Source organism: Trichosurus vulpecula, chromosome 1, assembly GCF_011100635.1.
Source record: "Trichosurus vulpecula isolate mTriVul1 chromosome 1, mTriVul1.pri, whole genome shotgun sequence".
In the NCBI taxonomy this organism is placed as follows: Eukaryota; Metazoa; Chordata; class Mammalia; order Diprotodontia; family Phalangeridae; genus Trichosurus; species Trichosurus vulpecula.
Window position 1 is genome coordinate 547,754,672 of NC_050573.1, and position 23,976 is coordinate 547,778,647.

The window sequence follows — 23,976 nt, forward strand, 5'->3', positions numbered from 1 at the left end:
AAGAAAAGTATGGTACAAAAGTGACACACCAAAAAAGTACCAGAGAGTGATGCTAAGAAAGACCAAAACTTTTCATCTGTGCTAAAGCCAGTACTGCAGGACCTAATTGGTTTCGCTCTTTTTGGAGCTCATCAGCTGCAGGTAACGGCCCAACAATCAAAGTGGACATTTCCATTTGCCATGTTGGGATTAGTCTAATTTTTCTCCTTCTCTAATCCCAACTAAAAAGGTTAACACATAAATTTTGTACTAACAACCCAAGGCTATCGCCTGGAAAATTCGCCACAAAAATGATCACACATGTCTAAGTACGATAGTGCCAAAGAATATCTAAGAGTTATCTTGTACACTTACAAGCAATTTTTTAAAAATTATGATTATTTTATTCTCTTGCTGCAGGGATTAAAATTCTGGACAATGAAAATATTCCAAGCAAATACATCCATTTAAAATGAACATAATTTTAAACATTACATAACAAAGGAAAAAAAATCACTTTTTCATTACTTGTTTTCAAATATTTCCTTAACCAAGCAAATCATGTATAAGTAATCACTTTTCATTTCCTTTACACTTACTTACTCATACTTTTGATGCTTTTTAGAGGGGAGATATATATATATATATATATAAAATGAAAAGCACATATAAATACTAAACATTCTACTTTTCTAAAAGCAGAATGACCATGCCCAGTCAAGAGAAAATTATTTCCCCTAATTCTGACAATTACTGAGTAAATCACTTACGTTCATGCTGTGGCCCTGAAGGCCACTAACATACTTTCTGATATTACCATCTATTGTATACATTTATACTACTATCTAAGAAAAGCTCATTGAAGTCTTTTATTTAAAACCTTATATATTTGTGATAAAATATATTTTCCAAAATACCTAATATTGCCTTTTTTTTGAGGTATTTTCTTACCTACCTTATTGAAAGAGCATCAAATACAGAAGAGGGCTAGAAGTAGAAAGGAAAGAGAGAGAGATTTCTAAAGAGATAGTAAGGAATAGTCTAGAGAAGGATTTGGGAACAAAACAAGGATTGAGAGGAAAAAAATCCCTTGACAAATCAATAACATATGTTAGAAGTTTAATAAGCATCGTAATGCTGATACAGATATGATGCTATAGATGAACAATGACAACAAAAGTTAAGAGGCTAACTGCAAGTCACACTTGAAAATCAATTTTGTCATTTCAAAGTTATAAATCTTACAGGGGATTTGTGAAGTTTTATTTCATGAAGCTTTCCATTAACCAAATCAACTAAATTATATCTACTCTGTTATTCAAGGAGAAAGATGATTTTCAGTTATCAAATTAAAACCATTACCTTAGTTACTAGGAAGAAGTGTTTTTCTTTTTTGCATTCATCCCATATCCTTATATAAAATGTTAAGATTTTGCTTCAATCTTAAATTCTAACTTAATTCTCTTCTTATTCATCAGTGGTTGATAAACAAAAAATAAGGTATAGTCTTATCGGTACTCCCAAAGAACAAACAAAATGAGCCTATAAAGATAGAAAGAAACCTAATACAGACTGAAGACGGGAATTCCCCATCACAATGAACCATTTGAAAATGCCAATTGGGATGCCTCCTACTCAGTAGCCAGAATTTGGCAGCACATAACAGAACACATTCTGGTAAGCTATGAATGGAAAATAAGTGGCATCTCAAAAGAAGGTATTAATCTCTAATGCTATCATATTCCTCTCCTTACTAAAATAAAACATGTAAGCAAATACAGTAAAATCTCAAAAAATTTCGATTAGATGGAAATATTGGTTAGAATTGGTAAAACCTGAGTCACGGGATATGGAGGAGAAAGCAGCTGTTACTAACTGTATTCACTACCTTTGGTGATAGTCATAATCTCACGCCTTGAGCTCTGTTTTCCTGCATAGTTTTTGTGCTTCCCAGAAATCAGTTTCCCCAGCATGTATCTTTCCATTTTTGCAGATGCCTTGTAGACAGCCTGCTGGGAGGATTTTATCTTGAAATGATTAAGCTCAGGGTCAAGATCTCAGCTTGTGGGAAAACTAAACTGAGTTAAAAAAAAAAGACAAATAAACAAAAACAACAATACAGCTTTGTCTGTACTCTTTCACCTAACTCCTAAAAGGTATGATCCTAGAAGGTCTGGGGCCAGCTGGGTGTTGGTTCAATATTTCGCTTACTGCCATATCCTTTCATTATAGTAGGTCACTTACAGAACACCTCAGGGTGCTAGCTGATGTGTGGGACAAGCTAACCTCAAGTGCAAAAAGACAGAATGCTAACTATTTACATTTCCCCACAGGTGACAGTTCTGCAATTTATAGCCTTAGAGAGATGTCTGGGGTATTGGGAGTTGAAGAGACTTGTCCAGAGTCACAAAACTGGTATGTGTCAGAGGCGGGGCTGACTGGAGGTTTTCCTGTTAGCTTTTCACTTACTATGCTACGCTGCCTTCCACTATTGCTTCCAGTGCACCTTAACAAAGCAAAGTAAATAATCTCTCCTTAGTTTCCTCTTGGCCCAAGTTCATTCTATATGCCTCCATCAAATTATTTTTATAGGGCTGCACCATTATTATTTTTATTCATCCTCTACTACCTACCCCTCACGTTCTTTTAAAAAAATCTAAGTTAACTGGCAAGTTCCCAGTGTACCTGTACTAGTCTCTTTAGAAAAACTTTCCCTTTCCCTCACCTGTGTCGCTCCTTGTATCTTTAGAATTTTCATTCTTGAGTGCTTCTCATTTTGTTTGGGGTGACTTTCCCTGTACTATTTTTAGGTCACAAGATCCTAATTTTCCTTCTCCGTCTGAATATTTTGAAATCTCCTGTCCTAAAATTGAGAGATGTCAGACTATTCTTAGCACTCCTCTCCTCTATTCCAAATTTAAACATACAGTAGTCATTTTCCCTAAAAGTTTCCTCCCAGAATCTAGTTACTTCAGAATCAATTTCCTCCCAGAAACTAGTTACTTCTTGTTATTTAGATGCAAATCTATACCAGAAGTTCATCTGGTTGGTTCTTTTACTTTCTGAAGGATAAAATTATCATTAAAGCAGTAAAGACACCTTTAGCTGTGACTTATGCAGCAAACTCCTGAATTTGTCCAGATAATTAAAGTCACCTATCACCACTATACCGTGCCAGACTTGGGATCTATTTCCTAAATAGTTCATCTACCATATTTCCCCATGTATAAGACACACCCTTTTCCACAAAATTTGGGGTCTAAAAACTGGGTGCATCTTATACTTGTAGTTTTTTTACTTGCATTTCCTGCTTTTTCGTGCTTGTTGTCTTTGCACTCATTGTTTCGCATTTGTTACTGGTATATTAGGTTATGTTTTGCCATGTTCTGCCCAGAAATGGCTCAGAAAAGATTTTCATACAGTGCTGAATTCAAGTTAAAAGTGATCCAGTTTGTAAAAGTGAATGGAAATCGTGCTGCTGAATGTAAGTTTGGTCCTCCTCCAACTGAGAAAACAATCCGAGACTGGCTACGGTAAGAAGAAACCCTACTGAAGACGCCATGGCAGAAGGAGGCCATGAGAGGCAAGTCAGCAAAATGGCCTGATTTAGAGAGGGAATTGAAGATATGGATTGAAGAGCAAAGGACTATTGGAATTCCTGTGTCCACAAAGACAGTTCAGCATGAGGCAGGAAGAATTGCTGATGAAAAAGAAGTTACTGATTTCAAAGGAGGACACAATTGGTGCTTCAGGTTAATGAAACAGAATGGACTAAGCATGCATACATGTACTTGACTTGCCCAAAAGATGCCTGAAAGCTATAAGCAGATGAATAAAACTTGAGTTCAATAATTTTATGTGACACATTTTTTTTTTTTCAAATTTCAGTCCCCAAAATTAAGGTGCATCTTATACATGGGGAAATACGGTATTTCTTCTATCTATCCAGGTATTGCTTCTATTTCTGCTTCCAATGATACTTGTTCAAATACTCTCCACAAAGCTTCTCAATTCTGCTTCCTGGATTTCCTCTCCATGACTATACCACTGCCATTTTTTGGGTGCACTGCATCTATTCTGTACTGCATTTAACTTGGTGACTATCTATATGCAGTCTTCCCCTCTCTTTCCTTTTCAGCTTAAAGTCCTTTCGCTTATTGAGGCAAGTATATTCTTATCAGCTCTTGTAAGGTATAGTTATCTAAATTTACAACAAGAGGTCTTGTTGAGATTACTTTGTAATTAGCATCCATTTGCCTATAATTGATATATTTAAGTCATTAAAACAGTTGTTTTTCTTAAACAAGTTAAACATATGCTGTATGTCATTTACACTCCTCCATTCATTCGTTCACAAATTATTTTTTCCACAGATCATGCAAAAGTAAACTTCAATACACCCTCTCTATGAAAACTCCATTCCTTTCTAAATGTGTATCACCATTATTTCAAATGGCAAGTAGGGCTATATCATGTGTGGAGAGAGTATGGTGGCATCTCAGGTCACACATTTGAAATGCTAAGGAGCACTCCTGTATTATCCAAGTTACACATATCAATGTCTGCTGGCTTCAAATGAAGTGTTGAACCTGCTTCTCAATACAAAAATCCTTCCTCCAACATCCTGGATATGTGTGTTCTATCCTCTGCTTGAACATTTCCCTTGCTGGGGAAGCTCAGTATCTCACTAGGCAATTCATTTCATTTGGGAATGGCTCTAAATTTTATTATAAAGTTCTTTCTAATATTTAGATTTTGGACCGATACCTGTATTCTTACCCACATGCAGCCATCTTCCAATCTCTGTCCTTGGTTCTTTTATCTCTACAGCTTCTTCCCTAGTAAAATTACCCATTCTCACATATGACTCTTCTAAATGGATGACTCTAAACTCACTCAGTCCTGACCTCTAAAGCCCCATATTACCAAATGTCTGCTCCCCCAATAACTTCACACACAACATTTACATCTAAATGTATCATCTATAAGCTTGGTGGTCTAGAACTGTAGATGTCTACCAATAAATCATGCTCAAGATAGAATCACTTTCTATTCCTTTTATTCCTATATTCAATGTTACTGTGTCTTAAAATCTCAAATTCATTCCTTAGCCTCCATTTCCATTGTCACCAAACCTCCAAAGATTCCTAACTGTGTTCTCTGCTACAGTCTGTGCCCTTCCCAAACACATTTTGCAGGATACTCTGCCAGATTAAGATTTATTAAACGGTGTTTTTTTTTTAACATTCTTCTTCAGTTTAAGAATGAATATACAATGATTACCACTTCCTACTGAATAAACTACTTATATTCTCATTCTTGAGACCATATCAATTCCCACTTCTTCCATTAAATTTTCCACAATAATCCTAGTCAACAATGATTTATTCCTTCCAACATCTTTTAAGTGTGGAATACTTCCTAGTCACTAAATATACACTTAGTACATTATTGTGCTTAAAGTATATTACTTTATTATATGCTCTCTACCTACTAAAGGTAGTCAAAATTGGTAGGTCCAAGGTAGAAAAAGTTGGAAAAAGATGGGGCAAGATAATTAAAAATCTGAATAATTATCCCACACTTAGTTGAGAATTAACTGTATATACTTTGCTATAGCTCTTTTTGATTGCTTTACTTTAATTTGTACTAAGCTTTTCATATTGTTTTTGTATTTTCGAGGCATAAAAGAAATCTACACAACTCTTTATAACTTTTATCAGTTACTTCTAAACAAATATCTCAGATCATCCAACAAAGTAACGGTTACTTAACCCACAATGACCTAGTATATCTATTCCATCCATCCAGATCTCTCTGGCACTAGTTTACTCAAACTTTCTAGCCCTTTTACCAAATGAGTATACAAGTCCTCTGAAAAACTATAATATCCTGGAGAATTCCACAGGGACATAGTTTACACATCTAGATGAACCTCTGTATCGCTCTTTCATCTAGAATGGGAAGGGTCCTAAGAAGACAATTCTCCAAATTTTCTACATCCAAACTGTGTCTGATCTCAATAAATACAATGAATATAGTTACACTGGCTATTTGGTATATGCCATGTGATCTCCAAATTACTCTACATTTGGTTTAGGTCTTATTTGTTGTTTTTTTCACCTTATCTCCCTTTGTAGATCTTTTTTCCCCCAGTATTCAGCTGACCCTTTCCTTAGCATCTCCAAAATACATGATTAAGAGAATGGAGTCTCTGGGTGAATCTAAAAATTCCCTAAAGTAAAATTTCATATTAAGGAGAAGAGCCCTCCCGGAACTTAATTAACTCCAGACAAAAATAAGGGAATAGAAACTGAGAAAATGAGTCAGGTACCTACTCAGTAAAGAAAAAAGCTACCCTCAGGACTTCTATCATAGGTTGCTTTAATCTCTCTTACCTTTCCTCTCCCGTCCTCCATCAACACATATTGGCAGATTTCCTAGGGCAATGTAGAAATCCAGAAATGGAAAGGAAACAGACTAACACAATACAGGAAAAGTTACAGAAGATGGACAGTGTAATACATAATTTGGGAGAGAAGATAGAATTATTCAAATTAGCCAAGAGAAATTAAACAGTGGTCATTTCAAAAGTAAAGAGCATGGGAAAAAGAGAAGGACCTTTCATTTCTTTTTAATCAAGGTACTCTTTCAATAAGAAGAACAGAAATAAATTATAGTTCATTTGAAAACTCTCTTCAGAAGAATAGATAAAAGATTATAAAACTTGGCCAAAAGCACAAAAGAATAAGAAATGAACAAAATTCTTCAGTTTAAATAAATGTTTCAAATGTTAATGTTGGAAGGAAAAAATCTTGATCATAACCCAGAAACAGACTGAGAAAAAAAGAATAGTTTTAGCTTGATAATCTTTTCTTTACTCAAGAAAAAGAATCTAATAGGTTCCCCAATTTGATTTGGCCAAAAGAAATTATGAAGGTAGCTGTCCTTATGTGTAAATGATCAAATAGCCTTATCCCATGGAGGGCAATACTGTTCTCAATGGATAACAATGGAACATCCCTCTTTTAAATTTGAAAGCTGTAGGCAGCCAACAGAAAAGCTCAACTACACATATCTTCTCAGATTCGATTTTATGCAGAGACAATGAATAGCCTACATGGTGGGTAACATTTGAAGGGGCCAAAAAGCCCCTTCACAGGTAAAATTTCATCACTGGAAAATATGCTTCCCTTGTGTTAATCACTGTTCTCTTGTTCTCTTTTAAGATACAAATTTTCCTAAGATAGGTACTACGTTGAGTTATTTGCAGTAATTAGCACCACAGCAATGGGTCTAGGTAGGAAATCAATCAGGCAGGGAAAGAGTAGTAAAAGGGAGATGTATGGGGAACCATGGTAAATTTTGCCTATTTAAAATTAATAATTAGTACTGGGGTAATTTTTAAACAAAGAATAATAAGCTACTAAGGAAAATCTTTAGTTTAAATTAAGTAATCTGTACATTACATTTATATATTTCTTATAAAATCAGTGCTTAGTTTCAAAAACAATTTTTCAAATAAGGTAAATGAAACTTTTTTGTGGAAACTGAAGTAAAATTTCTAAGAGAAGAAAGGCCAATGTATGTTACTTGCATAATTAGTTCACTCAGAGATAAAAGATAATAGTTCTCTTAATTCTAATAGTATTTGAATACTATTTCTAAACTTTAAAGCAAAATACATACCTCGTATTCTTTTCTGCAAACTTTGGCAATATCATTCTTAGAAGAAGCCTAAAAGTTAACAGATTTTTCATTAATTTGTAGTAAATACTAACTAGCACAAAACAAAACAGAAACATCTTAAGGTCAAAATGCTCACATGGCAGCTGTACTATTAATATTCCATTAATTAACAAAATACATGACAAAAATTAAAATTAATTCAGTAATGCTTTCAAATGAATTTGTATTTTATTGCTCATTACAGCATCTACATAATCAATGATAATGTGTCGAAGACATATTACTAATTCAGCATAAGTTTATAGTAGTTATTATACTGAATTATGCTTTTTGATGGAGCAAAATTTTGATGGAGCTAAAGATAAAAATGACGATAGCTGGTATCCACATAGTTTTACAGACCCCTTGCAATAACTCTTAAGTTTCTCAGGGGTCAAAAGGCCAATTAGAGATTCATTAATTAAAAACTTAAAAGCACAGGGACAAGGGCAGAGACCCACACCATGTCACAAAAGACTCTCATCCCAAAAGAATAGCAACATTAACATTTTTGAGGGTGCTGTCTTTTGACCCAGTAAAAACACATCTCACTGAACTACCATTTAGCCCCTACTTTTACATCTTGTCCACAAGGCCAGACTATCTTGTTAAAATTCAGATATAGTACATTATGATGCACCACAAACCCCAAATCTGGAATATTCCCACCATCTACCTTCCTTTCCTCCTACTCACATGCTGCTCAATGCAGCTGGATAAAGTTATACAACCAAGCCAATTGGGTCCACTAGAAATTTCTGTTATCTAATTTCAACTAGGTCCCCAAAGCAGCATAATCTCTAATTGATTCTCTATCTTACTCCTGACAGAAGTTGTTCTAAACCTTTTCTTCCCCCATCTCTTGGGGGAAAATTATGATTTTTTAAAAACTTTACCTGTTTGCATGCCTGTCGACATTCCAAAACAATAGCCAGCTCACAACAGCCTAAGCCAACCCAGCCGTCAGACTTCTTAAAGACACCTTTAGGATAAAATGCACATAGTTTTAGTCATTCGAGTGACCACATTATCAGTTCTTTCAAATTCAAATGTAATTGACACTAGACATTGTACACAATAGTCTTTAAATAGAAACCACTGAAATATGAACTTGGAAAAGCTCTGAAAATTTTACCGAGCCCCATCTCTCATTTCTTAGAATTGATGGAATTGCTACTAGTATTTTAAGAATTTTAATTTGATGATTATTCTTTTTCTAATTCCTCTACAATTCTCCTTCATTGCAGAGACTTTGATCGTTTCTCATTTTCCATGATCATGCTCAGGTAAAAGGACAAGAAGAGAAGATAAAACTCAAATCACTCAGCTTCCCACATTCACTAAACGAGTAATGCCCTCTTCCTGGTCCAATCTAATAGTACTTTGTACTCCTTTATGTACTTATCATGGTCTAAGATAGCATATTTTAAAAGATTGCTTTCATTATCACAGATCACAGAATGGTAGAGCCAAAATGGACTTTAGAGACCACCACTGAAAAGCTATTAGAATAGACTCAGAGCAAGAAAAAAATAATTCTGAAGAGAAATTACTGTACAGCTGTTGAAAATTAGTCCTTCATATGAACATTTAAGAAATTCTACAACTATATTTCTGTACATAGATATCTATTAATTATTAATGACTAAATTAAAATTATGAAAAAAAGTTCAAGAAGTCTCAGAGGAGGAGATCAGATAAAGGTGATCTGCAATTTTGTGTCAATTACTACTACTATAATTAATTATGCTTCATTTTTTAAGAATCAAAAATCATCATAATCATGAGCATTTTTGTTATTTTTAAAATTGCAATAAATGGTTAAAGGAAAGAAGTAGTCAAATAATCAAATAAAACAATCCAGCTTCCATAAAAGATCATATGATTACAGATTTAAAGTTGAAAATGACTTTAGAGTCATCATCATGTCCAATCTCCTCCTCCACTTTAAGAAAACTGAGGTCGAGAGAGGTTAAGTGACTTGCCCAGATTCAAAATTTAAGTATGGTTCAAATTGAGGCAGGATTCAAACTCAGATACCATGCTACCTCTAGAGAACAGAAGCAGATAATTTTTTAGATATGGATCTTAGAAATCATCTAGTCTAATACTCCATTGTTACAGATGTGGAAAATGAGGCTTAAAAAGGTGTCCCAAGACATATAGGTAATTAACTGCAGAACTAGGCTTAACATCTGTATCTCCTGAATCCAGGGTTGTACTCACTAAGAATTATTTTTGCCTAAACTTGCTCAATATTATTTTTAACTTGATATATTCATATATGAATTGAGAACAGATAAACAGAGGAACACCAAGAAGATGTAAACCCATTATTATCCCTACCTGAGAGGCACCACATCCCTAGAACTCCTTCATGTGCAAATGCACATCATGGATTTTTAAATCATATTGTACATGACACAATACTCCATTTAGAAAATAAGCTCAAGCGCCTTGCAGTATCACTGTAGGAGGTACTTGGTAAGTGCTTAACTGATTGATGTGAACTATGTATTTACTAAGCTGTGCGCCCTTTACTTTCAAAGGATCCTATAACCATTCGGTAAAAATTCTATATTATGTGAATACAAAGTAAAAAAAAATAAAAAGTGACAAATTATCTTTACCTGGTAAAGAAGAGTTCATACAATTCCACACATCAACCTAAAAGTATATTTTATACAAAAAAGATTAGTGGCTTTTTCAATAGCACACAATTTCGAAAAAAATATCCAACAGATGCTGCCAATTTAATTCTGCCCATGTCAATACATTCATTGTGCAGAACCATATTCATTCCAGACTGAAGTAATGGTTATTCTGATCATGTATAAAAGCCTGACTAAAAGTTATTAGGAATGTTTTAAAAAACCCAGCACCAAACTGACAAACTGTCAGAACCAGAGTAGGAAAAATCATTTAGCTACTAATTTACTGTTTTTAATTATGTATGGTTCCATGTCTGGAGAGGGTTTCCAAAGTAGATAATGAGATTCCCTGGCCTATCCTTGTACTGACCTAACCCTTAGAACAGGTGTGGGGAACCTGCAGCCTTGAGGCCACATGTAGCTTTTTAAGTTCTTGAGTGCAACCTTTTGACTGAATCCAAGTTTTACAGAACAAATCCTTTTATTTAAGTGGATTTGTTCCATGAAGTTTGGATTCAGTCAAAAGGCTGCACTTGAGGACCTAGAGGGCCATACGCGGCCTTGGAGTCCCAGGTTCCCCACCCCTGCCTTAGAATAATGAAATATCTAGAGCCACTTCAAGCTTTAAGGCCCAGGCTGAGAAGGCCCTCATGACATGGAAAAACAAGAGAAAGTGGGGCTGTGAGAGGCTATAAGTTATCTTCGATCCATTAAATCTTACCAGACATTTACTCCGAAGGAAAAAGTTAAATTTAAGTCCCTAGTTATGATATCTGGGAGATGGGGGTAAAGTTAGAGTGATTTCACTGATGTATCAATTCTGTCCACTGACACAGATCAGTAACCTTTCTGTAACTTAAGAGTCTTAAAGAGCTGCCTGGGAGACTAAGAAGTTATGTAATTTGCCCATATTTACAACTCCAGTACATGTCTGAAGTAATACTTGAACCCTGGTCTCTGTGACGCCAGGCTAGCCCTCCATCCACCACTGAGTTGCTTCTCTATGATTGTTTCAGTTTTCATAAAATTCTTCAAAATATAATAAAAAAGTCACCAAATTTCATTAAAATTTTACATTATTAAGATTCTATCATACTTGCAATTACAATTTCCAGAATGAAATAGTAGGGGACTATGGAATAATCTCCTACATAGTAATTTATGTAGAAACTTTTCATTTCACAAAATTAAATCTAACATTTTGCTTATAACAGAAACCCCAAGCACAATAGATAAGTTAGTGTAAAAGTGCTTCACTAGATGCTTGAATTTGTTTAAAAAAAAAAAAAAGACACACAGCGCAACCACAGTTAAGTGAAAACAAGTCCTACCATTGATTCTGGGCAATAGCTTGGTGCTCTCTGTAAAAGGTGTCTTAGGCGAGATTCACTTTTTGATGATAAAATCTATTAGAGAATGAAATCAATGAAACTTATCAATGAAACGTATCAATGAAACTTAAAAAAAACCCAAATAATAAAAAAACACTAACTTTTTTCCTAAGTCCAAGTGCCATGCTAAAAATCTTTATTCACTTTTCAAATATAGCGGCTAAAATTAACTTTTAAACACTGTGTAATCGTTAGGAAACAATCAAGAAACACTATATGCTGCAGTTTGAGTTGTTTTTTAATGATCATATGGGAGAAAAACTGAGTATCATCATGAAAAACCAAAACAATAGATTCTATACAGTTCCATTAAACTGCTTTCAAACAAAAGAACATTTTAAAACAGAAGAAAAAAAAATTGCTTCCAAATAGGAAAATATCTTAGGCTAATCTAAATAGCAACTCTTCTTTCAAAAGAAGCTTCATGAATTAAGAATTATAAAAAAAAAAAGAAATAAAACAACAATAAAAGATCACCTGTCACTATAGAAAGGATGTTTCAGATTCAAAAAAACTGGTTTACTTCCAATTAAAATGCATCTGTGCTATGATCTCATAGATATGAGATTTTCTCAAATAATGCAGATCATGTGTCCATGCCACCCAATTTGTGCAACTCTCATCTCTCTCCTCCTGTTAGTTTGCCACAAAGGGGTCACCCAAAACACTTACTTTTCTTTTGCTACTGAGAGCATATCAATGGAGCATGTGCGCTCTTTTGGCTATCCCTCACTTCCTCTCCATGTGATGCAAAGACTTTTTTTTTCAGTCATACACTTCTGTGAGGATATGTGCTAATACTACTCTCATTCATAGCAATAAACAACATTCCATAATGCTTAAAGGTTTTGAAAAATACAAGACATATATTAGCTTATTTGAAGCTCACAATAACCTCATGAGGTAGGACTATTAAGATGTGGAAACCTAGTCAGTGAGGTGACTATGCCAAGGTAGCGTAACTAATGTCAAGGGTATGATCTGAACTCAGTTCTTCCTGCCCCCAAGTGCTGCAGTCTTTTTTATTTTGTTTCTCCAAGTCCGTAGTCTATCTACATCTACCATATGCCTCTCCCCATTTCTTTTTGGATGATCCTCTATTTCAATTCTGGGTAGAGTATGCCAGGATTTGCATGACGCATCATTACTGGAAAATAGCAATTAAAAAGACGGGGTTTTGTTTCTGAGAGAAACTTGGGGCAATTAAAAGCATTGTGAAATATCTCCAAGTCAACCCAGCCTACGTTCTTCCTCTTGTCCTATGATGGGGTCAGCTAACTGTCTATTGTAATGCCTGTCCAAAATACACAGAATGACAGCCAGTGCTACAGACCATCACCAGACAACAATCACTCTTCCTCTACCTACTCTTTCTGTGTAGAGTTCAGCCAAACTCTTTAGAGTAATTTATAGACCTCATACAGGAGGTTCTACAATGCTCTGGAGCTTGGTGCAATCTACAGACCATCTGCAGACAGGCATATCTGTTAGTCCTCATCATTCCCCAACTTGGGTTGTGTGCATCATCTCCTCTATAACACCAGTAAACAGCTATAATCCCTATGTTCTGCCTCATCTGATATGATAAGAGAGGGTGGCTCTCTCTGAAATTCTTCTGACTATAACTTCCTGTCCTTCCTTCTCTCTCTCTGTGCTTCACCCTTCCTAGAGCTCTATCTTCCTCTTATCTAACCTGTCCCCACTATGACCTCATATATGTTCTGGTCTCATTTTCCTTCCTTCAAAACCTTGACCAGTTCAACTTCCTTGCTGCACTGTCTTACTGCCATTCATCCCTTGTTAAACATCAACTCTGAAATACTCGAACTGCTTTCTCCACTACTGCTCACATGCTACACAACAGTTAAAAGTCACACAACAGGGTTGACAGGATCTACTAAATGTGTGATATCCAATTTCAGAGCTGGGCCTTCACAGCTGCATGCCAATCCTTTATTCTCCCCTGACAGATTCTCTAACATACTCTCCACTGCAGCTGTTCCAAACTTTCTCTGTTCTTAAGCCACCCACACACCCCCTTTCTCTCCTCTCTCTCAACAAAGGACCTCACTTTGTATTTCACTAAAAAATAGGCCTGATGTCTTGAGCTCTCTTTCCTCCCCAATTCCATATTTCAAATCACTTCAACATTATTCCCTATTCCCTCTTCCTTTGCTCCATTCTCTAAGAGGCATTCCTTCTCTTTGTCAATACCAATTTTTTTGATTGTGCTTTTGATTCCATCCCCTTCCATTTCCTCCAGGATATTACACCTTCCACCATTTATTTTTCTCCTTAATTTTCAAATCTTAAAAACAGCCCATACCCTACTATCAGCAAACATACCCTAGTTTCCTACAAGCTCAAAAAAAAGCTTTTGTATGAACCTATAGTACCTTTCAAGGTGTCACTCTAAGACTCTTCTTCCCTTCATAGTGGACCTTTTAGAAGAAGCTCTACACAATAGCTGTCTTCACTCCTTCTCCTCTTGCAGTTTGGCTTCCATTCCACTTTTGAAGGCTATTGATTATATCTTTATTGTAAAACCCAATGGTCTTTCCTCAGTCTTTACCCCTCTTGAACTCTAGGTAGCATTTAACATTAACTATCCCCTTCTCTTCTGGATAGTCTCTTCTCTGTATGATTTTTTGTTATCACTCGTTTCAAAAATGCACAATACAGTACTGTCTCTACCTGTTTCACTTATGCCTTTCAGTCTCCTTTGCAGGATCATCATCCATATCCTGCACCCATGCATGAGAATAGGACAGGACTCTTTCCCAGTCACTCTCCTCTATCAATCAACAAGCATTTGTTTAGTGTTTACTATTTGCCAAGTACTACACTAGCACTGAGGATATAAAGATAAAATGTCAAACAGTCCCTCATCTCAAGGCACTTACATTCTACTGGAGGAGACAACATGCAAAACAAAATAAAGAAAAAGTGACTGTGGGGGCAGGCGGCTGACGGGATCTAGAAAAGTTCTTATATGGAAGGTGACACCTGAATTGAGTCCCATGAGACTTCACTCCTGTCCCAGCTCAGCTTGCGATTCTGGACTCTGCCTTCATGCCTCAGCTGCCTTCACCCTGGAACACCCCTCCACTCTTCTTCCATTGTTGAGTTCACCTGAGATCTCCATTTTGAGAAAGGGGCCAAGGTTAGCCACCTCTCTCCTTTCCCTGTTCATTTCTATTTCTCTGGTACCATCAACCCAGCTGCATGCCCCAACTTTTCAGCTCATTTTTATGTTTTATCTTCACCTACTAAAATGAAAGCTCCTTGAGGGTAGACAATGTCTTTCTTTTTGCTTGTATTTGTATCTTTAGCATAGTGCCTGGAACAAAGCAGCACAAAACAAGTGTTGTTGACTTAATCTGGCCAAGGATTTTACAAGGCAGAGGTGAGGGAGGGGACTACAGACATGAGGGACAGTCATCTGTATGCAGACAATTCAAAAAATGACCTATGTAGCCTTCATCTCTTTCTTACGCTCCATGAACACCACTTCCTCACTTCCCTATTTATTTTACAATGGGACCGCCATTCTCCTGGTTACAGGTTTGCAAACTAGACACCGTCCTCAGCTCATCATTCTCACCCTCCATGTCCGGTTTCTTCAACATCTTTCACATCGGTTTGCTTCTGTCCACTCACACAACTACCCTCTCGTCACTTTTCACCTGGACCATTGCAATGACCTCCTAAAGCATCCTCCTATGTACAGTCTCCTCCTTGCCTCTCTATCCAGTGTCCACAAAGCTGCCAAACTGATATTCTTTTTGTACAGGTGTGACCACGTTGCTTCCTATTCACGATACTTCAGAGGTTCCCTACTGCCTTTCCTCCTTGGCATTTAAAGCCTTCACCATCTAGCTGAGCCTAGCTACCCAAGCTGATTACACACTATTTATTCTCCCCCCATATTCTACAGTTCAACCAAATTGCCCTTGTGGCTGTTCCCTATAAATGACATTCCATCTCCTGCTTCGATAACTTTTTTAGCCACAATGTCTGGAAAGCTCTGCCTCCTCACTTCTGCATCTTTGGACTGCCCCAACTTCCTTAAGTTTGAGGTCAAGCAACAACTTCTAATTCCCCAGCTGTTAAGTGTCCCCGCTCCTATCTCCCCCAATGACTTTGTTCATATACCGTACAAACTTGTAGCCTGGGCTGCCACAAAACCAAGTATGTCCAGAAGCTGGTTAAAATGTAATAGGAGGGGCAGCTAGGTGGCTCAGTGGATGGAGCACTGGCCCTGGAGTCAGGAGGACCTGAGTTCAAATCCGGCCTCAGTCACTTACTGGCTATGTGACCTTGGGCAAGTCACTTAACCCTGATTGTCTCCAAAAAAGAAATAGAATGTAATTGGAAAATGTTCAGCAAAATAAATAAAAATGCAACACAACATAGATAATGTTAATTTGTGGTTTTCTGAGTCAATATGCAGCCCTCAAGGATCTGTTTTCATTTGAGTTTGACACCACTAGTATACAGGGAAGCAGCCCAGTGGACAGCAAATCAGACTAGAAGCCAGGAAGACCTGGGTTCAAGAGCCACTTCTGGCATATCCTGGCCAAGACACATAACCTATCAGTGCCCTAGGCAACTAAGACTATAAATTTCAGAGAAGTCAACCTGGGTTAGGAATTTCCTCATTCAGGAATTGCACATACCAACGAAATCAGGTCCAGTCCTTGCATCTGTCATTACATATACTATATTTACTTATCTGTGAATACACTGTACTCCCTCTCTCCCAGAAGGTGGTAAATTCCTAGAGGGCAGGGACTGCTTCAGTTTTGTACCTTTATCCCTTCACACTGCCAGACACAGAGTAGGCGTTTAAAAAGCACAAGTCGATTATATTATTATTTCTGGGAATTTTTTATATTTTTGATACATGCACTGAAAAGACCATGTTGGAAAGCCTTTAAGCAACATTTTGTAGTATCCTACAAAAAGATTCTCCCAGATCTTTTTCAGAACTGCTGTCTAACCATACCTCCTCAACCTCATATTTCTGAAGTTGATTTCTGTGTATCTAAATATAAGACTAATTTTTATCTCTACTGAATTTAGTCTTTTTCGTTGCAGACCAATGGTTTAGTGCTAGCAAGACCCTTTTGGATCTTTACTATCCATTGTGCTAGCTATTCTTCCCAGGTTTTTATGTCATTTGTAAATGTGATGAGGATGCAATTTTATTCTAAGTAACTGATAAAAATGTTAAATGGCATAAGGCCAAGCACAGATACCTAAGGTACTTCACTAGAAAACTCTTGTAGTCTCTAGTCTATACCTCTCCAACTATTCCACAGGACTAGTATGAAGCACTTTAACAAAAATTCTGCTCAAATCCAAGCAAACCCTATCCTAAATTACCCTTCACCAATGAGTTTAGTAATTAAAAAATAAATAAATAAATAGCTAAGAACTTAATTTGATACTTAAAGGAGCTATCACTTCATCTTGCCCTAACACAGAATACAACACCTGCAACACCTTAGTAGATTACCTCCCCTATGAGTTTCTAAACGCTTTACTCCCACTTCACTCCTCAAAAAATTTCTACCTCTTTATATTTAGCGAAGCCGATTCTTAGAAAATAGACATACAGTTCATTACTGGGTCAAGATGCAAAGCCTTATATAACTAAATGTCTCTGCAAGTATCGCACAAGCTTACCTGTTCACAAACATCACGGCACATTAGGTTGTCCTTTGCATGATAACAACATAAGGCACCTAGGGAGAAAACAAAAAGAATTCTCACTCTTCAAACTGGTCAGTAACTAAATAAACCCACACATATTTACAATAAGTACTCCACTTTGAATTGTAACACCAAAAATAACATCTTTTAAATGACAATTTTCTTAATTCTAGAAAAATTCATAAAGACTGGCATTGTTATTATCTTACCATGAGGTCTTCCTCTAGCTCATCAACGTACTTCTTAAAAAATAGTAATCAGAAATGAAGACAACACAGCAACTGTGCTGGGTGCAAACTACTGTAGGCCTATCATCTCCTTAATTTAGACACTATAAAGTCCATTAATGTAGCTGAAGATGAATCTGATATGAAAATAATGTAAAATTACAAAATGATGGAGACAATTAGATGACAGGAAGGAAGTATACTTAAGAAGCAAAAGTGGAAGATTATGTTCAAGTTTTGGGGAAACAGGGCTTTGAAGTGACATTTTACTATATTCTATCTACTTATGTGTCTTCGTATTTTATAAAATGCCTTTCCAAACTACATGTTACTTAATATCAGCCTCACTTTTCTCATTAAAATATAACGTATACTTCCTCCCTAAAGACATTTGACTAAATGATAAAAGAAACAACATTTATATCCTAATTAACCAAATACCAAAGAAATCACATAACACAGTTGATCTCTAAAGGTCCTCTGCATCCAAAGGACTCTGTAAACATTCACCTGGTTTCTGAGTCATACTGAGAAGTTAACACACTGAGCCCTTTTTAATGATTCATTTAAAAAATCACAAAATTTCAGAGGTTAAAGAATCTCAGAAGGCAACTAGTCTAACATGAAACATGCTAAGAAATGGTAATCCACAATCCCCTTGAAGATCTCAAGCAATAGTAAACAAGTTTGCCTCTGAAAACAGTACAATATACCTCTGTCCTGGTCTAGTTGTCAGGAAATTTTTCTTTATATTGAGCCAAAATTGATCTCCCTCAAACTTCTATCCTGTTGGTCCTAAATCTGCCCACCTGCACAAGATTAATCCCTCTTCCAAATGACAGACCTAAATAGCTAAGTCTTTTCTTCTCCAAGAAAAGCACCCCTAACTCCTTCAAATGTTTCTTAAAATGGCATGGTTTGCTACCACCTTGGGCACGCTTGTATTGCTCTTAAAATATCATATCCTAGGAACATAAGATAATACTCTAGAAATGGTCTAACGGCGACTTAGTCTACCATCATTGTAGACAGATTAACTTTTTTTGACTACCACTTCAAGGTACTTATCATCTTCCAACTCTTTTTCACAGCAAACCTGGAATCAAAGAACACGAAGAACAAAGTTGAATTACTTATAAAACACTTTTAGCACCTCAAGAAAAATAAACCCAGGGCAGCTAGGTGGCGCAGTGAGTAGAGCACCGGCCCTGGAGTCAGGAGGACCTGAGTTCAAATCCGGCCTCAGACACTTGACACACTTACTAGCTGTGTGACCTTGGCCAAGTCACTTAACCCCAATTGCCCTGCCAAAAAGCAAAAAAAAAAAAAAAAAAAAAAAAAAGAAAAAGAAACCCACCAACCCATTATGTAAGTTCTGGTTAAAATATGACCTCAATTGGCTCTAGCAGCAGCCGCCAAGATGGTGAAGTAGCAAAAAAGAAATACGCTGAGCTCTGCCCCTTTCCCCAAATGCCTCCAGGTCTAGACCAAAGCCTGATTAAGAAATACAAGGAAAAAAAAGTCACACTTTACCAACTCAAGTTAGCATAGGGAGATACATGGAGAAATCTGTGAACAATAAGAACAAGGTCTGGGCGTGAGCTAATCACACCGAACATTCCAGAAGGAAACAAGCACTTATTAAGCATCTACTACATGCTAAGCACTGCGGTACGTGTTATCTCACATGATCCTCACAACAACCTTGGAAAATGCGCGTTATTACTGTTCTGATTTTAGAGGTGAGGAAACTGGGGCAGGGTCACTTGGCTAGCAAATGTTTATGACCAAATTTGAACTCAGGTCTTCCTGACTCCAGGTCCACTGCCTTAACCACTATGCTGCCCAGCTGCCACATCCCAGATGGTAGGTTCCAGATTTAGCATAAAGAGGCTTAAATCTGTGTAGCTGCAAACTGGCAGCTCTGTCACCCACTACCTAGTTCAGTCACAGATCTGGGGCAGCCTGAGAAGACATGGACCTAAGAGTTGCATCCCAGGGTGAGAATCAGTCATCAGCCCTAGGCTGATAAAGGACTAAGTTCAGAAGAATCAGTTGTATTGCTTGGAACCCAGGAGTGGAACAGAGAAATAATCAGAGAAGGAATCCCAGACCAACGGGAGTCCTTGAGTTGACACTCTGAACCATCAGAGTTTTCCAGCTGGTACTGGCTGATACTGGCTGAGTCCAGTAGCAGTCTCCTGAAGCTCCTGCTGAGTTAAACCCACAGGCCTGTTGCTCAGACTAGGAGGGAAGCAATCAGACTTTTCGCTAGATCAGACCACTTTGGGAGCATAGAAAGTATGCAGGTCCCCAGCCTGAGCTGTCCCCAAGATCCTGAAATACAAAACTCAGTACCCCAAGAAAACAGCAGCAGACATTCCCTCCAAAAGTATGGTCCTAACATAAAGTTCAAAGTCAGAAAGAAGGCTGGAAGAATAGGCAAACAAAAACCTCACCATAAAAACCTGTCACAGGGATACTCAAGACAAACTCAAAAGAAGAAAGGAACTCCAAAATATCTAAAGACAAAATCTCAAAGAAAAACACATATTGGGCACACAAGAATTCCTGGAATAGATTAAAAAGTTTAAAAAAGAGTTAAAAATGTTTTTATAAATGAAATTGGAATGCTAGGTGCGAGGAGGAGAGGGCATTTGGAAAAGAAATAAAAACTATGGAAGAAAGAGTTGAAAAGAGAATTACCAGCTTGGCACAAGACACACAAAGCCTTGCCCAAGCAACAAATCCCTGAAAATCCTCAACTGAACCAAATAGAAGCCGATGACTGGATAAGACAAAAGACTGAAAAAAAAAGAAGAAAATTTTAGCTATCTCACAGACAAAAAACAAAACAAAAGACAGAAGAATCATTGGACTGCCTGAAAATCAAGACCAAAAGAGCACAGACATCATATTTCAAGAAGTCATAAAAGAAAACTGCTCAGATCTTTCAGAGCCAGAGGATAAAGAGGAGAGAGGAAAAGATACACTGGTCGGTTCCTGAAAGAAACTCCTAAATGAAAACTTCCAGAAACAATGTAGCCAATAATCCAGAGCTTCCAAATCAAAGAAAAAATAATGCAAGCAACCAGAAAGAAAGAGTTCAAGTACCAAGGAGAGACAGTTAGGATCACACAAGATTTAGCATCCACCCTAAGAAGTAAAGAGCTTGGAATACTATATTTCAGAACATAAAGGATATAGGCTTATAGCCAAGAAAAAGAAAAACTGAATATAATCCTAGAGGGGGTGGAAAATGGATCTTTAATGAACTTGAGGACTTCTAAGCATTCCTGATGAAAAGATGAGAGTTGCACAACATCTCTGAGGTGCAAACACAGGAGTCAAGAGAAATATAAAAAGGTAAACACGAATAAATAATCATAAGGGACTAAATAAGGATAGATTATTTATACTCTAATCTAGGAAATTATAAACATGTAAACCCCTGTGAACCCTATCATCTGGATCTAATTAGACAAAAGGCCTGGGAATGGTTGTTACGTCTTGATGATTCTTAATTGCTGCTGTTGTATTTTTGTCCTTCGTTCTGGAAGAGGACCTTGACATCAGAGAAATGACAACATGACTTGCAGTTGACTTTGATTTGAGTGAGCAAGGGCTGTGCAAGGTCACCATCCTCACTTTCTCCTCCAAAGGATTCTGGGTCCAGTGGATGACTGGAGGTGGCCCAGGATGCATTGGGAGACCCTGGCCCTTTCAGGCTTAAGGTCTTTTCAAGTTTTCAATTTGGGTGAGGTAATACCCATTCAGTGATGATTCTTTTTTTTGTTTGTTTGTTTTGTTTTAAATATTTTTTATTTAATATATTTAGTTTTTGGCATTGATTTTCACAAGAGTTTGAATTACAAATTTTCTCCCCATTTCTACCCTCCCACCCACTCCAAGATGGCGTATATTCTGGTTGCCCTGTTCCCCAGTCAGCCCTCCCTTCTGTTACCCCACTCCCCTCCCATCCCCTTTTCCCTTCCTTTCTTGTAGGGCAAGATAAATTTCTACACCCCATTGCCTGTGTATCTTATTTTCTAGCTGCATGCAAAAACTTTTTTTGTTTGTTTTTGAACATCTGTTTTTAAAACTTTGAATTCCAAATTCTCTCCCCTCTTCCCTTCCCACCCACCCTCCCTAAGAAGTCAAGCAATTCAACATAGGCCACATGCGTATCATTATGTATAACCTTTCCACAATACTCATGTTGTAAAAGACTCACTATATTTTGCTCCTTCCTAACCTATCCCTCTTTATTGAATTTTCTCCCTTGAGAATGTATGTGTGTATATGTGTGTGTGTGTGTATATATATATATATATATATTTATATATATATACACATATTCCCTTCAGCTACCCTAATACTGAGGTCTCATGAATCGTACACATCATCTTTCCATGTAGGAATATAAACAAAACAGTTCAACTTTAGTAAGTCCCTTGCACTTTCTTTTTCTTGATTATTTTTTCATGCTTCTCTTGATTCTTGTGTTTGAAAGTCAAATTTTCTATTCAGCTCTGGTCTTTTCACTGAGAAAGCTTGAAAGTCCTCTGTTTTATTGAAAATCCATATTTTGCCTTGGAGCATGATACTCAGTTTTGCTGGGTAGGTGATTCTTGGTTTTAATCCTAGCTCCATTGACCTCAGGAATATCATATTCCAAGCCCTTCGATCTCTTAATGTAGAAGCTGCCAGATCTTGGGTTATTCTGATTGGGTTTCCACAATACTCAAATTGTTTCTTTCTGGTTGCTTGCAGTATTTTCTCCATGATCTGGGAGCTCTGGAATCTGGCGACACTATTCCTAGGAGATTTCTTTTGGGGATCTATTTGAGGAGGCGATCGATGGATTCTTTCAATTTCTATTTTGCCCTGTGGCTCTAGAATATCAAGGCAGTTCTCCTTGATAATTTCTTGAAAGATGATATCTAGGCTCTTTTTTGGATCACGACTTTCAGACAATCCAATAATTTTTAAATTATCTCTCCTGGATCTACTTTCCAGGTGAGATATTTCACATTGTCTTCCATTTTTTCATTCCTTTGGTTCTGTTTTATAATATCTTGATTTCCCATCAAGTCACTAGCTTCCACTTGCTCCAATCTAATTTTGAAGGTAGTATTTTCTTCAGTGGTCTTTTGGACTTCGTTTTCCTTTTGGCTAATTCTGCCTTTCAAGGCATTCTTCTCCTCATTGGCTTTTTGGAGCTCTTTTGCCATTTGAGTTAGTCTATTTTTCAAGGTGTTGTTTTCTTCAGTCTATTTTTCAGTATTTTTTTTGGGGGGGGTCTCCTTTAGCAAGCCATTGACTTTTCTCTTCCCAATTTTTCCTCTACTTCTCTAACTTGCTTTTCCAAATCCTTTTTGAGCTCTTCCATGGCCTGAGACCAGTTCATGTTTTTCTCGGAGGCTTTTGTTGTAGGCTCTTTGACTTTGACGACTTCTTCTGGCTGTATGTTTTGGTCTTCTTTGTCACCAAAGATTGATTCCAGAGTCTGAGACTGAATCTGGGTGTGTTTTCGCTGCCTGGCCATGTTCCCAGCCAACTGACTTGAACCTTGAGTTTTTCAGCGGGGTATGACTACTTGTAGAGTTAAGAGAACTATGTTCCAAGCTTGGGCGGGGATGTGCCAGCTCTGCCGCACCAGCACTCCCCCTTCCCCAAGAGCCCCCAACCCGAACTGGACTTAGATCTTCAGCAGGCTCTTCACTCCTGCTCTGATCTGCCACTTAATTCCTCCCACCAGGTGGGCCTGGGGCCGGAAGCAACTGCAGCTGTAGTTCTGTAGCTGCCCCACCTCCGCTGCTCCCCCCCCCCCCCGCCCCCGGCCATAGCCGAACCCCGAACTCCTTCCACTCCCGCAGCTTTTCCCACTAATCTTCTCTGTTGTCTTTGGTGTTTGTGGGTTGAGAAGTCTGGTAACTGCTGCAGCTCACTAGGGCACGCTCCGCCCGGCTCCTGGTCTGGTTGGTCCGTGCCAACCACGCTGGGCTCTGTTCCGCTCTGCTCCCAGCTCCGTGTGGGATAGACCTTACCCAGAGACCATTCAGGCTGTCCTGGGCTGGAGCCCTGCTTCCCTCTGCTATTTTGTGGGTTCTGCAGTTCTAGAATTGGTTCAGAGCCATTTTTTATAGCTTTTTGGAGGGACTTGGCGGGGAGCTCACGCTAGTCCCTGCTTTCCAGTCGCCATCTTGGCTCCGCCCCCAGTAATGATTCTTAATAGAACAGAAAGGAAGAGAAAAATATATGGAGGGTGGAGGGAAGGAG

General features: G+C 37.5%; 1 protein-coding gene across 1 annotated transcript in view; it reads right to left on the bottom strand.

Moving 5' to 3' along the window:
* RECK (reversion inducing cysteine rich protein with kazal motifs) overlaps positions 1-23,976 on the bottom strand; it is a 78,496-nt gene that overhangs the window by 48,431 nt on the left and 6,089 nt on the right. Inside the window, exons 2-6 of the mRNA XM_036741728.1 lie at positions 17,441-17,499; positions 11,690-11,764; positions 10,338-10,374; positions 8,604-8,689; positions 7,669-7,716 (exon numbers count right to left, since the gene is read on the bottom strand). Of these exons, the coding sequence (XP_036597623.1) occupies positions 7,669-7,716; positions 8,604-8,689; positions 10,338-10,374; positions 11,690-11,764; positions 17,441-17,499 (305 nt within the window). The remainder of the gene's footprint in view (positions 1-7,668; positions 7,717-8,603; positions 8,690-10,337; positions 10,375-11,689; positions 11,765-17,440; positions 17,500-23,976) is intronic.